The sequence below is a fragment of the Stenella coeruleoalba genome (assembly GCF_951394435.1).
Source record: "Stenella coeruleoalba genome assembly, chromosome: 19".
NCBI classification, from domain to species: Eukaryota; Metazoa; Chordata; class Mammalia; order Artiodactyla; family Delphinidae; genus Stenella; species Stenella coeruleoalba.
The window spans coordinates 44,467,384-44,479,791 of record NC_137165.1 but is presented as its reverse complement, the minus strand read 5'-3'; the positions used below and the strand labels follow the sequence as shown (position 1 = coordinate 44,479,791).

Genomic DNA, 12,408 nt, shown 5'->3' with positions numbered 1-12,408 from the left:
AATCTTTGCTCCCATTTTACAGATGAACAAATTGAGGTTCACTTTTTTTTTTTAACCACCCAAATTTCCAGAGCTATTAAGTAGCACTTCTGAGATTCACATCAAGGCCGGTTTGACTCCTCTTCCTGGAACACCATGCTGCCTTCCAGCACAGACGCTAGAAGCTCAGAGCTGGACTCTCTGGGAAATCACCGAGTGAGGGGAAAACTGTCCCAGAGAGTGGGAACCAGCTGAGCCTGGACTCAAGCTTGCCTGGGAAGGAGCCCGGAGCATTAGCCAACCAACCAATACTATTACCAGCTGTGCTCCTGCAATATGCAGGATGACGTGTGGGGCTCACTTGGGATATGAAGAAATACAGAGCAGAATCATGCCCTCAAGGGGCTGACCCTCTAGTTGGGAAGACAAGCCAGATGCACGTGAAGAGGTAACTAGTGACAGGGGCCCCAGGTCTTCCTAGGAGGGCCTCACAGAGGCAATGGGAATCTAGCTGGGGCTGCAGACTGAGCCTGCAACTGGCAGGTGACTCTCAATGGTGTCCCTTCATCCTACCACCCGTCATAGAAGATGCAATGTGTGCCCTGCGCTATCCTTGTGATGTGGGCGCAAGGGTGATGGAGACCCGGTCCTGCCTGCGGGGCGCTCACAGTCTAATCAATGAAACGGATACACCCGGAAGGGGCGGAGCTGGGGCCAGGTGTGAAAGAAGGAAGCACAGAGAAGGTGGTGCCTGGACTGTGCTTTGAAGAACGAAGGGGAGTTCACAGAAGTCATTCCAAAGAAGGTGGGGCAAACGCAAAGGCCTGGAGATGGGAGGTAGTGTAAGAACAACCCAAATGATAAAGCAACATTGATGGCAAAGGGTGGACACCAGACACTATACTAAGTCTCTCATGTGTTACCTCATCCTTTACTCCTCGTTTTACAGAGAGAAAGCTGAGGCTCAGACAGGTTCAGGTCACCAAGATATTAAAGGCAGAACAATCTAGAGCCCAGGACTGCTGTCATCCAACGTCCAGGCTCTCGCCTGTGCAGTGAAAGTAGGTCATAGGGTGAGGATGTGGTGGTGGGAGGTGAGTTAGGGTGGAGAGTCAGGAAGGGGCGAGATCATTCCGGGTTTCACAGGCCATGCTAACGAGGGTGGAACACCACCTGAAACTAACACAACATTGTAAATCAACTATATGTCTTTTTGTTTTTTTGGCTTTTTTTTTTGCGGTACGTGGGCCTCTCACTGTTGTGGCCTCTCCCATTGTGGAGCACAGGCTCCGGACGCGCAGGCTCAGCAGCCATGGCTCACAGGCCCAGCCGCTCCGCAGCATGTGGGATCTTCCCGGACCGGGGCACGAACCTGTGTCCCCTGCATCGGCAGGCGGACTCTCAACCACTGCGCCACCAGGGAAGCCCTCAACTATATTTCAATAAAAATTTTTTTAAAAAGAAGTAAAGAAAAAATTTTAATTAAAAAAGAAAAAAAAAGAGGGTGGAACATCACAGTCAGACCTGCTGGTTGAATGCTCTTCTGTTGGGCCATTTAAAAATGACAAAACTGGGAGCTTCCCTGGTGGTGCAGTGGTTAAGAATCTGCCTGACAATGCAGGGGACACGGGTTCGAGCCCTGGTCTGGGAAGATCCCACATGCTGCGGAGCAACAAAGCCCATGTGCCACAACTACTGAGCCCAAGTGCCACAACTACTGAAGCCCACATGCCTAGAGCCCATGCTCTGCAACAGGGAAGCCACCACAGTGAGAAGCCCATGTATCTCAATGAAGAGTAGCCCCTGCTCGCCACAACTAGAGAAAAGCCTTTGCACAGCAATGAAGACCCAATGCAGCCAAAATAAATTTAAAAAAAAAAAAAAAAAAGACAAAACTGGGACTTCCCTGGTGGTCCAGTGGTAAAGAATCCACCTTCCAATGCAGGTGACGCAGGTTCAATCCCTGGCCGGGGAACTAAGATCCTACATGCCACAGGGAAGTTAAGCCCACACACACCACAACTACTGAGCCCGCATGCCTCAACTAGAGAGACCACGTGTCGCAAACTACAGAGCCCACACACTCTGGAGCCCGCGTGCCACAACTAGAGAGAAGCCCACTCCGCAGTGAGAGATCCCGCATGCCTCAGCGAAGATCCCACATGCCGCAACTAAGACCCGACACAGACAAAAAAAAAAAAAGAAAGAAAGAAAATAAATAAATAAGTAAATATTTTTTAAAAAATCAGAAAGAGAAAAAATGAATATAATCCAACCTGGATTATATGTCTTTATTAAACAGATAAAGAAAGAAAGAAGACAAAACTGACCAACTATGAAGGAAAATCCTTTGAGGCCAAGACTGTGTAAGACAAGGTCCCAGTTTATCAAAAGGGATTTGAAGCTAAGAGGTGACCACAGACTGCAAGGTAAGTAGAAGTGTTGATGTAGAAGGAAGTCAGCCTACTAAGGTAGGAAGATGATGCAGAAATGGAGAAAGATGATAAGATGATGCAGAGATGGAGAAAGCAGGGCTTCTTCCAGCTTCTGTGCTAGTCAGACCCCGGGGAACCCCGTTTCCTGTCCAAGTCCCCAGGTCTGGCTGGAACACTTACAGCACCTGGGGTGAGAGAACTAAAGGAAGCCTCATCCACCAGGCGCCCAATATTTAAAAATTTCATGTCAGGTTAACAAACTGTTAAATAAAATATCTTTTCTATATATAAAATAGGTAAACAACAGGGACCTACTGTATAACACAGGGAATTATACTCAATATCTTTTCATAACCTATAATGGAAAAGAATCTGAAAAGAATATATATATGTATAACTGAATCACTTTGTGGTATACTTGAAACGAACACAACATTGTAAATTAATTATACTTCAATTAAAAAATATATATATATATATATTCTATCCAACTCGATGAGCTGTACACTTATAATTCATGTACTTTTCTTTAGGTATTCTTCAATAATAAGCTAAAAAAATTCTGTCGTCTTATTCACCACCTGGAAGGCTAGGTTCTCCACGGCGTTCTGAGCTAGAAAGTGACATGGAGAGAACCAGCCCCCAGCTCACAGCCAGCAGCCCCCTCATCCCTGCTTCATCCACACTGGTCACCCCGACTGAACCGCCAGGCTCCGTTCACAGGCCCTGCAAACGGCCTCTCCTTTACCACTCTCACCCCTAGGGGCACACACACCAGCAGCATGGCCTGACCTGATAGGATGAACCCCAGGCAGAGGTCCGCCCAGCCCAGAAGTAGGCGCACAGCCACTGAAGCCAGGCTCTTCAGGGTGCCTTGCAGATCCTTCTGAGGACCCAGAGCATGGCTGCGGGTGAGGTGTTGGGGGTATGACCCCTTGGGCCCCAGATTCCTTGCCCTGCGGGGAGGGGTGCAGCCTTAGGACACCAGGGTGGAGCCGTCTAAATGGAAGGGCCTGGCAGGACCCCTTTGCCCTGTTCTAACAGCTGTGCTATGAGTCACAGCACTGGCAAAAGGACGTACAGACGCTGGAGAGAGATCAGAAGGAGAACAAGATGGTGAAAGGTGTGCCGGAGACTGGGTCATCTGGGAGGGATTGTTCTGGAAAAAGGAAGACTCAGTGAGCAATGCATCCTGGTCCTTGAGTCCAGCTGAAAATCTACTATGAAGCTCATGACCCCAGGAGACCAAATGAGAGAATCTGGGCTTGGACTAAGTCAGGAAAGACTGCAGTCAGACCTAAGGAGGAACTTCCTGACTGTTGAGATGTGGTGTCACAGGCTGTGAAGCCTGGCGAGCTCGGCTCCAGGCAGTTTGTGTCATGGTTGGAGCTCTGGGGTTTGCCAGCTGTGGAGCCTTGGGCAATGGAGTGGATTCCTCAGGACCTCAGTTTCCTCATCTGTAGAACGGGGATAGCAAGAGTATCTGCCTCCCGAGGGTGTTGGGAGGATGAGTTCAAGTGTGTGCTGTGTTCCCTCAGCACACACCATACACAATAAATTATCAGCTGGACGTTAAATCCTGCCTCCCCACTTGCTTCCCAGCTCCTTGCTTGGGCTCTGAGAGTCTCCATTTTCTCACAGATTAAATGCGGATGAAGATGCCAATCTCATGGGGGCTCTTTTAGCTTCAAGGACAGTGCCAAGGTCATAGACTCCTTCCTTACTGATAGCTGAGGAAGGCTGCAGAGTCTCTCCTGCAGAAGCTTCAGTTAGGATGGAGGACCACCCGGCCTGTGGTTCAGCACTCTCCTTCCTGAAGTCTAGGGGCTGAAGGGGGTGGTCCCAGAGGTGCAGAAGCAGAGAGGAGGTGAGAGGCTAAGAGGATACCTTGCTGGCGGATGGGTGAGGCCAGCCTGGCCCCCCTTTGCCAGCAATTCTCTGTCCCTCCTTGAAGCTCCCCCCCACTGATGGGGGCTTAGCACCTCCCAGGTCAAGCCAGTGCCCCGCTAGGGTTTTGCTGACGGGAAGGGCCTGGCTGGCAGCGAGGGCTGTGTGCGATGTTTGGCAGGACCTCCCTCTTCCTTCCCACCTGTGCCCACAGTGACAGCAGTTCTCACGATGGCTGGGGGTTGGGAGGTGGGAGCAGCCCAGCTGGAGAGACAGGGTGGATGCTACCAGGGCATCCCGTCACCTGCAGAATGGCCTCAATAGCACTGGCTGCCTTCCAGGGCAAAGGAAGGTGGGAGGAACCAGGGGTGAAGGGAGACAGGGAAAGAGGAAAGCACAATCATTGGCCAGAAAAAAGAGAGCTTTCCAAGAGGAAAATTGTGTATCAGCTTCAAGTTTAGGATGAAGAAGATCATGGAGAAAAGAAAAGATGGTGACTTCCCCAAAGAAAAAGCTTCTGTAGACTTGGAGGACACTCTGACGATAAAGAAACAGAAAGAAACTGATCAGAATTCCTGCAACCCGAAACAATCCAGTGAGGGCCAGCTCTCTGATATAGCAATATTTTAAATTTATGTATGCCTTGCCTCTTTCCAGAAGGATTTGAAGTGCCTGAGGCAACAAATTCCAAAGGCAACAAATATTTATTGAGCAACTACTATGTACTTGCCAGTCACAGAGAAGACAGTGGTGTGGAGACAGTGCCTGCCCTCAAGGAATTTATAACACAAAACACATGGGACTGGGGGCTTCCCTGGTGGCACAGTGGTTGAGAGTCTGCCTGCCGATGCAGGGGACACGGGTTCGTGCCCCGGTCCGGGAAGATCCCACATGCCGCGGAGCGGCTGGGCCCGTGAGCCATGGCCGCTGAGCCTGCGTGTCCGGAGCCTGTGCTCCGCAGCGGGAGAGGCCACAGCAGTGAGAGGCCCGCATACCGCAAAAAAAAACCCCAAAAAACACACATGGGATTGAATAACAAAATGAAAATAGAAAATCAGGATTAAGGTGAAGAAGATGACAAATACACCAAGTCAAGGTCAATACAGGTGCAAGGACTGAGCTCACGTTTGACTTAGTTTTCTCACAGTCAGGACAGAAAGGGAAACATACTTTAACTGCAAGGAGGAATCATCCTAGCTCCTCAGAGAGAGATCAAGGTGAATATTGAAGTATAAAGGTCAAGTAAAAAATCATCTATATCAGAGATACTAACACAAGAATTGTTTTGGGCAAGAAAGAGGATTCTGTCCTATTGTTTTCTGGTATGTGTGATGGGGGCTGGATGCAAAGGAGCATAAGGGATAAAGTAGAATGAGAAATCTTACAGCCGGAAGTAATGTGAGGGGTGAGAGGTCATGACTCTACCGTCTTCCTATTTCACAGGTGAGAAAACGAAGGCCCGGGAAGTAGTGACTTGCCCAAGGCCACCCTCCCTCCACTCCCACCCAGGCAACAAAACAGTCACAGGGCCGCTACTGCCAGTTTCGTAGATGTGGAAAGCTTGCCAGTGACTTGCACATGTCCCCAAATAAGAGACCTCCCAGAGGTTCAGAAATAGTATCAACAAACACAAAGCAGCAGCTTTCAAGTTGAAGGTCAAATGTAATCTTGACTCAAAGCCATCCTTTGAGGACCAACATAGAATATGAATAAGTAAATTCCTGCCGCATGTAAGAAGTCCACTTTTTTTTTTTTTTTGGCCATGCCGGATTGCAGGATCTTAATTCCCCAACCAGGGCTCGAATCCGGGTTCCCTGCAGTGGAAGCGTGGAATCCTAACCACTGGACTGCCAGGCAATTCCCAAGAAATCCACTTTTGAGTCTGAATGGTGGTGGAAGGAAAAAGCTTTGGGCCCAACAGAGCCTGGGTTCAGAGCACAGGCTTTGTGACCTGAGTCCTCATCTGTAAAATGGGCAGGGTTTCGTTCTAAATCATGATGGGTGTATAGGGACCGGCACATACACACCATTAACAAACATACTGACCCATGCCTGGATAGGGAAACAAGTCCCACCGAATGGGATTTTTAAGCTAAAGACTCAGACACCTAAGCATTGTGTGAGCTGTGAGGGAGAAATACGGCACGGATAGGAAACATTTGCAAATGGAGCTGGGATGGAAAAAATAACCCCAGGGGAACTGAGCCCACGGAGACAAGGTGCACCTCAGCTTCTGGGACGGCAGCCTACTCAGATCAGGGTCCCATCCTCTTGGGTACCCTCTGAACCTAGGGGCTGTTAGCCACGTGGGGCCTGAGCTGAGCAATGGGAATCAGTTTCAGCTGCCTTTCAAAGTCAGCAGAAGCACTGTGCTCGGAGCCCTGAACCCCGGGTCACACCCAGGGACGAGGTTTTAATTCATTCTGCTCCTCCAGTCCGCTCACGGCACTGTCGTGATTCACCGTGTGCAGCTGGCTCTCTTCAGAACCTCTTTTGCCCGCTTGCCTTTACATGCAGCACAGAGCTGTGTTTTTGTTTACTGACCCCCACCATATGCTCGGCACTGGGGGAGGAGAGCACGAGGCGGCTAAAAGGTATCTGTAGTCTGGTAGAGGAGCAGAAGACGCCCACAGCCCGTGGGAGAAGGTGGTGGGAATACATGGCATGGCTGGGGGGAGGTGGGGAGGGAAGGGAGTGATGACATATTCCCTGCTTGCAGGGCAATGGTTCGGGAATCTAGGAGGGCTTCCCAAAGGAAGAGGATTTTGGTCTGGGTCTGGAAAGCAAAATGGAATTTCAGCAGTTGCGTGTGGGGAGGGGAGAGAGGAGGTGGCGAAGTATTTCCATGAACAGGCACAGAGGGATGTTGGGAGGCTCGTGGGGGATTAAGAAAGGTACAGCTGATATGGGTGGAGGCCAAGCCTAGGGAGCCTCGGTGCCAGACAAGGAGTGGGGAACCATGGGAGGTTTTAGAGCAGGGGAGAGACAGCCTCAGAAAGCCAGGTTAGGGAGATACGTGGTGAGCCGGACAGGATGCAGGAGGCTGGCTCACTCCCGCTGCCGCAGCCCCTATTTGCATTCCCAATGGGCCCTGCGAGGAGAGATTGGTTTTCCTCGGTTTTCCTCGCTGGCCCAGCTGGCTCTGGCAGATAAGTGGGACTCTGTGCCCAGGGGCAGGGTGTTTGGTCCTGTTGCTCCCATCCCCCTCACCACCGAGAGAGAGAGAGAGAGAGAGAGAGAGAGAGAGAGAGAGAGAGAGAGAGAGAGAGAGAGAGAGAGAGAGAGAGAGAGAGAGAGAGAGAGAGAGGGAGGGAGGGAGGGAGGGAGGGAGGGAGGGAGGGAGGGAGGGAGGGAGGGAGGGAGGGAGGGAGGGAGGGAGACACACACACACACACACACACACACACACACACGGTCCTTCCTGTTTTTCCAGCCTAGCTTGAGTGAATGGTTTCCCAGTTTGCTGGTGCCCATCCAGGTGATTGGATTTCCTGACGGCCACAGACCTCAGAAGAGCCCCTTCCAGCTCCTGGCCCTTTCCCCTTCCTCCTCCTAACCTCTACTCCCATCTCCCACCACTGTGTCCCTGCTTAGAAATCCTACACCTGGCTAAGCCCAGGTCAGGCCTGTGATCTCTGCACTAGTTCGGGTGAACCTGGGCATGCCCTGTGGCCACTTGACCTCCGACCTCTGCTCTCTCCCCTTGGTGTTCCCCACTGAACCTCAAGACCCCCTCAGGAAGGAGCTGAGAACTCCCCTGTCCGGCTCCCATTCCTTCCTCCTCTGCTGGAAATACCAAATCTCAAGCTCAAAGACTCAGAGGGTCCTGCCAGGTCCATCCTTAGCACCCTTTGACTAGGGGCTGGCTCTTACTCCTCTTTTCTGGTAGGACCAGCAATGATAGAGAGCTTCTCTGGAAAGAACTTCATGTTTCTCAAGGGCTTTCGTAAAGAGTATTCCTCTGAAGCTCTTAACAGCCTTATCATGGCCCATTTTGCAGATGAGAAAACTGAGGCCCGGGGAGGTTAGAGACTCATCCATGACCTCACAGCTGTTTGAGTATAAAGTTTTGGGCTCAGTCCTCCCCACACTGCCCTGAGGTCAGCTCTCAAGTGACCGCCCCCACCCACGTACCAGACACAGATAATCCGAATAGCTGGAAGTCCAAGGCCAGCAGCTTGTTCAACTCCCCTATTTACTGAGTCAAGAACAGTGAAGGGACTTGCCTAATGTCACACTGCAACCAGTGGCAGAGCCGGGTCTCAGGTTTCCTAACTCCCTGCCCAGAAACCTCCCACCGCCCCACACTGCCCCCTCTTGTCTCCCAACATACTTCCCCTAGATGTATGGGTGTGCCTGACATTTCTGGAATTCACTCCACACACATAATGAGGCCATTTTGAGAAGGCTCGCCTCAGGGGGAACCAGAGAGCTGTCTAGTGTCCCCATCCTGACCCCTGCCAACTCCTCCCGGCTGTGCACGCTGAACAGACTCCATCGGCCTGGGCTTCCCTACCCCCTGCCCCCGACACACACCTTGCTGGCCTCAAGAACTAGAGGCGGGGTTTGGGGGTTTCAAAGCTGTGATGGAGGCTGCATGGGAACTGAGGAACAGTGGAGAGATGTCAGGCTGGTTGCCGCACGGGTCAGTGTTCATAGAGGGAACCCAGACATCACCACAGCCGGTAACCGACAGAACGGGGACGGCTTGTTAGCGGCACAGAAGTGATTTTAGCTTTAGCAGTTGAATTGTGGCAACTCCCTGAGACATTAGTTTAATGTGAGGATAAGAAAGTTTCTCTCCCTCCGATGCAAGGCTGACCCTACCTGGAGAACCTTCTGGATCTAAGGCGGCCACTGTGCCACGTACCACAGGTTGCCTAACGCCGAAGAACTGGGTTTCAGTCTCTGAGCACAGAGCCAGATCCCCAGCCCCCAGCCCACTGAGAACCAAGCAACAGAAATGAAGCCAACTTGAAGGAAGAACCCTGAAGCAGCTGTAGGATAGGCCACTGGGGGGAAAGTATGGGGTTGCACCCTCAGGAAGATTCTAGAAACCCTCTGCCCAGGTGGGTTAGCTATTCACCTGCCCAGGAGCAGGGAGGAGACCAAGTGATCTCCAGCCCCCTCTGCATCCCAGACTCCCCTGCAGGAGTCCCAGGAGCTGGGACTCCGGCCTCTTCCCTTTTTCTCCACCCCCTTGACCCCCAGAAGCTCTTCCTGCCCCCCGGCCTAGTCTCTCATTGAGAACAGGGAATTCCCTCTCTAGCAGCATGAGACCAAGGGACCCTGCTTGGAGTTGGGGCAGCTACAGGGACAAGATCTGGAGGGGGAGGGGGTAGAAGGTGCTCCCCTGCTGCTGCCCCACTCATACCTCCACCCCCCAAAGAATGTAATTAAGCAGCAGGCCTCTGCCAGGAGCCAAGCTTTCTGCCTTCCGTCTATAAATCACCTTCTGAATCATCTCTCAGCTCCTGGAGGAGTAACTTCTGCTCGGGCTGCTCCAGGCGGCCCCAGTGCCACTCCCCCCCTCCCAACCCCCCTGCCGTGAACCTGCCTCCCCTACCCCTCCCTGGCCTAGCCCAAGGTGGCTCAGCTGGAAATGGCAGTGGCTGCAAGAGTCCAGCAAACTGTAGGATGGGAGGAGGGTTAGGGGAGACGACAGTGCCCTCTCTACCCACCCCTTTCCTGGGCAGGCAAACAGCTGAGCTTAGGTTAGCCCAGCCTAACTTCCTCAGGTTAAGCATAAAGCCACAGGCTCATGGTTACCAGTACCAAGTATAACAGGGCGAGCTGGCTCTGAGGATAAGGAGGAAACAGAGCCACGTGGGGCCAACCTGGGAGGACTTCTTGGAAGAGGCAAGTTTAGATCCAGGACTTAAAGGAGTCAAAATAGCTTGCGCACAGGGGGTGAAAATAATATGTATATAGTACTTCCGGTATGCCGGGCATTATTTAGGGAGCTTTACGTGTACTCACTCATTTAATCTTCACAACAGCCCTGTGAGGTAGAAACAGTCACTGTTCTCATTTTACAGATGGGGAAACTGAGGCTCGGAGAGGTGAACTTGCCCTAGGTTACCCAGTGTGTGAACGCGAATGTAGGCAGCCTGGCTCCAGAGGAACGTGAGTGTTTGGGGAAAATGAGGTTTGGGGGTGCAAGCAGGCAGGCTTGGCAGTAGTGGGGCAGCCAGCTTTGGGATGTAGGTCAGATGGGGCTGCAGAACGAAAGGGCTGGGCTGCTTAAGGCAGGCTCTGACTGTCTGAATGGCGAGGGAGGGTTGGGGGAGATAGGCTCCCGGGGGTAGTGGCACTGGGGCCACCTGGAGCTCCCTGCTTCACGGCCGTGAATCAGCTCCCTGTCATAGCCCTGTAGACTCCCAGAGGCAGAAGGCATCCCTCAGGCTGCTCAAGAAAAATGAAGCCCAGAGGGAGGACAGGGCTTAAAGCACAGAAGAGGAAAGGGACTCTTCCTGGGTCACACAGCCAGTCACTGGTAAACTCCACACCCAGACACAGGTCCCTCCATTCAAGCTCTACCCACTTCCTGGCACCCAAGTAACATGAACGTGTAGCTGTAGCATCAGGATGGCACTAACCTGTGAGGGAGGGGTCAGGCTAACCTCCTCCCCCAACTAGGGACAGGGAGTAGAGAATGTCCTTTCCCCCCTTGGTGGCTTTAGAAGGATTCTGTGGCTCATGGCAGGGTGGGCACAAAAGGCTAGAAGACCAGGTCCTCCTCAACCCCTGGGCTGACCACATTCTGAAGCCAGAAAGGTCTTGGTTTTTCCCACGCTCCCTGGAAGGGTCCGATAGCTACATCCTCTGAGAAGAGTCACCTCTCCTGCCCCAACCCCAAGCTCCTTGTCTCCTGCCCAGACCCAGGAGAGAGCTATTCAAAGTCTAGGGAAAACCCCAAGCTCATAGCTCCCTTCGCCCGCTTGGTGTCCATAACACCTTCTCCATCCTACATCTGCCTGAGTACCATTCAGGTTTGTTAGCATTAGGTTCTGTAGTGGGAAGGGTGGGAGATACCTGCTTGGCTGCATCTATTCTTTGGGGATTTCTACCTAGGGCCCTCTCTGTCTGCCTCAGTTTCTCCACCTGCACCAGGGATTGAGCAAGCACCCAGATGCCACAGGGTGTGGGTGCTGGCAGGGCCTGGCCGGGTTTGCCACTGGGAAAGCTGCAGGAAGGGAGGGGAGCGTGCCCACTAAAGGACTTGGCACTGCAGTCCAGCTCCTGCCTCTTTTGACCTCCCTGCAAAAGTTCTTTCCACCAGGCAGCTGTCCCAGGCCCTCCCCAGACCAGGGGCCCTCAGGATACCTGGGGTGAGGGAGATGCTCAGAGCCCAGATACTACCCATCCCTCACCTCATGGTCACAGAGCTGTTGATAAAATGCTCTGAGATTCTGGGAGAATTTTCCCCGACTGCTACCCCTTCCCACCCCCCCATACCTTCCCCCCCCCACATATTAAAGCAGGTTCTTCCAAGAACATAACTCAGCTCCAGGCTCCTGGTATTAGAGTAACATTTGACCTGCGTTTTGTCGTTGTTTGTTTGTTTGGTTTGTTTTTGTTTTTGTTTTTTAGGGAAAATGTGGTCCCATCAGAAGATAAACAGATCAGTAACCAATTTTGCTCCCTTTGGACAGCAAGCCCCGCCCACAATGGGGGTGGGGTGGGCAGGAGGGCTGTTAACTCACTTCCAAGAGACCTGGATTAATTTCCCCACCACATCCCCCCAGGGTAAGGCCTGCCCTGGAAGGGAGAGACCACCCGGTTAAAGCCTGGCCATCCGATCTGGTATCTGCCCATCTGTCTGTCTGTCTGTCTGTGGGATCAACAGCCTCCAGCCAGCTCAGCTCCTCGCCAGCCCCAGCCCCAGCCAGCTGTAATTCCTGCCTGTTACAAGTGTTAACACCTGGCCTGGGGCCTTCCTCCCCCGCAGTCTCCAGGTGCCTCCCTGGGCCCAGCCCACTGACCCCCACGGGGTTTGACTGAACATGTTCACAAGCCTCTGAAAGGCGGGTGGAGGTGGGAGTGGGTGGGGGAGGCAGCGGGACATCGGACAGATGGGGAAACTGAGGCAGGGCTTAGGGCAAGT

General features: G+C 52.4%; 1 protein-coding gene across 1 annotated transcript in view; it reads right to left on the bottom strand.

Moving 5' to 3' along the window:
* The window catches only part of WNT3 (Wnt family member 3), a gene marked incomplete at its 5' end in the record, with an annotated part of 42,584 nt that extends 30,905 nt beyond the window's left edge, over positions 1–11,679 (bottom strand). Inside the window, one exon of the mRNA XM_079905230.1 lies at positions 11,675–11,679. Coding sequence (XP_079761356.1) covers positions 11,675–11,679 — 5 coding nt within the window. The remainder of the gene's footprint in view (positions 1–11,674) is intronic.
* Positions 11,680–12,408: the final 729 nt, after the last annotated feature.